The following is a 4,457-nucleotide window of genomic DNA, read 5'->3' on the forward strand; positions in this document are numbered from 1 at the left end:
ATGTTATGTTTATATATTAAATATATTTATTTATAATATAAATTATATGAATATAAATACAGACATGTAAATACATGTAAATATTTTCAAAATATATACTGTATGTGTGTGTATTTACATATACATAATAAATATACACAGAACACACACATATATTATGCAAACAAAAACTTTTATTTTGGATGTTATTAATCGCGATTAATCGTTTGACAGCACTAATATTTACTATTTCTTATTATGATTTTAAATCTGTATTTAAACTCAGAACAATCTCAAAGTAAAAAGAGGTGCTAAAGTCCGATTTTGTGGTGGCTTTGCTTTAAAATTAAATGATTATAGTCTTAATTCAAGAGATGAAGAATTTTGAAAGTCTCTGACAGTAATTAGTGTCAGGAATAAAATGTAATCCATGTAATCCACTTTGATAAAGTAATTGAAATAGTTACACTACTTATTACATTTAAAATAGGGTAACTTGTAATCTGTAACCTACATCCATCTGTCTGCCTACCTACCTACCTACCTACCTACCTACCTACCTACTCTCTCTCTCTCTCTCTCTCTCTCTCTCTCTCTCTCAAAATCCCAATTTAGCCCCTCTATGTACATGCACAGCCTAAATAACAGAGACCTGCAATGATGGTTGTAATAACAAACAGCAGAGGCAGACAGGCGTAGTAATTTTTGATCAGTTCTCTAGTTCCCTTGGAGAGGAGCCAAAGTCAATAAGAGAGAACTACTAATCAGAGGAGGAACACTGCTAACATCAATGTCCAATAGCACAATGATCCGGAGAGAAAGAGGGCCGAGAGGAATGGACATGCACCACAACCATCTCATGAAGCAGCGGATGTTAATCTGCCAAGCCTGAAGCAGCTCTCACAGTTCAAACAGTGACCTCTGAAACGAGCTGGAATATTTACAGAGCTGTGCTAGCGTGTCGGCTGGTGTAGGAGATGATGTAGCCACAGCATGCTAATTAACAGCGTTAGCGGGGAGAGAGATCGATGTGTTTGTGTGGATGGATTTGAGCAAAACTGAGCATTGATTTGAGAAGGAGTGCAGTCTAGTCTTTCACCTGAACAGCCAGGATGAACCTGCTCTGTTCCACCAAGTTCTTCTTTACACAGTTTACATTAGTTCATAATTCAGTTTACTTAAAAAGTATAATTGACCATTTTCTGCTCTACATCTAATCACTAGAAATTAGTTTGGGAGTCCCATTGTATTTGGGGCTGTTGCCACATTATGTTTTAAATCTACAAATAGCCTATTTGTATCTATGTTTTTTTCAGAAAATCCTATATTAGACCGTTTGGCTGTTTTCATTGTGACAACTTACCCCAAATAGTGTGACAACATGCACACGAAAAGATGATCTGTGTTTGTTTCTTTTTCCTGTACAATATGGGTGGAAATGTTCAATAACTTTTTTGTAAGACTTCAGGCTTGCTCCAATATAGAAATTTAGTTAAATAAACAATTTGACCCTGATAAATATTCAGTAAAGTGTATAAAAACTAGCCCCAGGCTTCCGTATACTCTAAAACATTTTTGTTTAGCTTACTATCTTACACAACCATGCTTATTTTTTATTTTATTTTATTTATTTATTTTTTACTGGAAAGCAAGACAAAATAAATAAATAAATAAATAAATAAATAAAATAACAAACACAACTTTGCTTTATTTTATTTTAAACAGGAAAATAAGACCATAAATAAGACCATAAATAAATAAATAAATAAATAAATAAATAAAATAACAAACACAACTTTGCTTTATTTTATTTTATTTTTAACAGGAAAATAAGACCATAAATAAATAAATAAATAAATAAATAAATACTTCAAGAAGCCGGTTTCTGCCTAAAAGAATAACTGTGAGGTAATGTTTAAAATAATATAAATATAGATTATAAAGTCACAATTATGAAAAACCCAGACTTCCATAAATAATAAAAAAAAAGGCTTCTATAAATAATATAAAGAAATCTATATGAAGTTGACCTATAAAATTAAAATAAATATATACATAACACCGTGAATTTCACACAAAATTCTCTGCCTTCCAAGAACGAGCAAAGTTTTGACGTTTACACAATTACCTTTTGAAATGCAGGTATGTCCTTTTCCATGTTTACCAAACGTTTTTTTTCCATTGCTGGCCTTTCTCTCGCTTTGAGTTAAGAGGAATTTTTCTAGGATGAGGAGCTTTAGACTTGATATGCCAGATTGATTCTTTTGCTCGAACAATTTGTTCTCGCTCAACACAGGCTAAACGATTGCCTTGCCATTGATCTGATGACACTGCTGTTTGCCGTCTGGCCTTGACTGTTTCGAGTCTCAGGCATACATTCCTTTTTTTCCACTCTGAATGTGCTCTGCCACTTGCCTTTGTGTGCAATTATACCAGAGTGCCTTTACTTACTACTTGCAGATGGAGAGATACAAAGATGGTGACCTTTGGACATATTACTGTTTTCAGTACTGTCGCACAGACATGGATGAGCAGACAAAGTGAAATGCTTTTATGCGTTTGATAGAAGAGAAGTGCGCTTGTAATGAAAGACATCTTTACTCATCCAGACAGCAATCTTTTACCGCTTCAGGCCCGGCACGACTGAGTGCAGTTTCTTTCCTGTGTTGTGATGTGTGTACACACTTACTTCGCTTTCTTTCTGGCCACTTGTCTGAGATAGTGTCTTATTTTATGGTATTATAGACATCTATTTTTTTTAACTGTAATGCCAATTGCAACCACACCAATATTGGGAACTACTAACCATTTGAAACCCATTCAAAAAATCCTCAAGGGGAAGATCCAGTAGCACATGATCAGCCTTAGATTCAATATGCCTTACAACTTCAAAACTAGTTTACGCCTGCCAAGAATGCCAACAATCCCTTTTCCTTGGTGGAGGCACACTAAAGAAAAGCACCAAGTATCCAGCAAAACTGGTTTCCAAGGAGACTCACCCATGAAATTGAGGTAGCCCTCCCCTCCTAGACTGTGAGTGAGGAGACGGATGAGTTTATGCAGCTGGATGCCGCGGTCTATAACAGGCATCATGGCAATAAGAGCGCTCATGTTGGTGTACATCTCTTTGTCCATCAGCCAGAATGCCAATGATTTGTCCCCAACCAAGGCCTAGAAACAAGTGTAGAGATCTTATATAACGAGAATAAAACACCAAAGTGCTTGTGAATGGTAACCAGCAAAAGTTGAGTTTCAAATTGACAAATTGCTAACTTGGTCATGGCTCTCAGCATAGGTAATAGATGCTTCCCCTCTCCTTCTGTTGGTCAGGGTGTGAACAATGTTCTCCAAATCCCAGTCCTCATCCCGAACTTCCTTCAGGACCTTTGATAAACAATTAAGCAACAAAAAGTTCATGAGCAAGTGCCCTTACCATTTTTGGTATCACTTTAGAATAATGGTCTGTTTTTAACAAGTAACTATACAGGAAGTACTGTAATACATACTACATTAACACTGAACTTAATACTATTAACTAATATGGAAGCAAGATTAACTAAGCAATAAGTAATAGCAAATTTAGAACAAAGGAAGTTCCTTATTAGGTATTCGTTAATTACTAAATAAAAATATAGTTATTGAAAACAACTTGTTAACTATGACCAATTAATAAAGAATAAACAATTAATTACTAATCACAACACTAACATGTCTAAAAAGTTTTTTTGTTTGTTTTTTATCCTTAACATGGTCATAAAATTTCTTTTTCAGAAGCTTGCAACTCAAATGGGTTCTTTGCGGAAACTAATTTATGAAAATGATATCCCCCCAAATAAGTTGGCTACAGTTTGAGATTGTGACTACAACTCTTATCAAAGGATGAACGTATGTTCTTTGTTTATTTTAAACTTAAACATAGAATAATAATAATGATAAAAATTCATTTACATTTTTAGGAAGTGATGCTAACAAGCTCATAATTGGATTAGTTCACTATTATGAGCTCTATTCAGTGTTAGTTCAATAAGTCTCCGACTCTAAAACACCTGTTTTATTGGCAGTAGCCTGGAGAGGACTTCTCTTTAGGATATGTATATAAACAATGATGTTCTCTGGTCAAAAACAATTTGCATCCTTAATGATCTTGCCTTCATAGTAGTTAATAGTATTAAACTCAGTGTTAATGTAGTACCGTATTGTCCCGAATATAAGACGATGTTTTTTTCTTGGAAATACATCTGAAAAAACGCGGTCGTCTTATATTCAGGGTCTAGACTTTGACATGTCAATAATACACCCACAACACTAGGTGGCGCCAAATACGCATAAAACGAGTGTGCCATGAAATACGTAATGTAATGCGTGTTGTAAAGAGCGCAAGTAAAAACAAAAGAAGCAGAAAACCTTAAAGCTGCATGAGTCGTGACTGTCACGTTAACCTGATGGCCTTTGTGATTTTAAAACATAAGACAGTACCC

At 34.6% G+C, this 4,457-nt stretch overlaps 1 protein-coding gene across 1 annotated transcript in view; it reads right to left on the reverse strand.

Annotated features, from left to right (window-relative positions):
- The window catches only part of LOC107720547 (1,4-alpha-glucan-branching enzyme), a 146,815-nt gene that overhangs the window by 42,008 nt on the left and 100,350 nt on the right, over positions 1-4,457 (reverse strand). Inside the window, 2 exon segments of the mRNA XM_074560110.1 lie at positions 2,979-3,150; positions 3,253-3,363. Coding sequence (XP_074416211.1) covers positions 2,979-3,150; positions 3,253-3,363 — 283 coding nt within the window.

The sequence above is a fragment of the Sinocyclocheilus rhinocerous genome, unplaced genomic scaffold, assembly GCF_001515625.1.
Source record: "Sinocyclocheilus rhinocerous isolate Xijiao unplaced genomic scaffold, SAMN03320098_v1.1 scaffold603, whole genome shotgun sequence".
NCBI lineage: Eukaryota > Metazoa > Chordata > Actinopteri > Cypriniformes > Cyprinidae > Sinocyclocheilus > Sinocyclocheilus rhinocerous.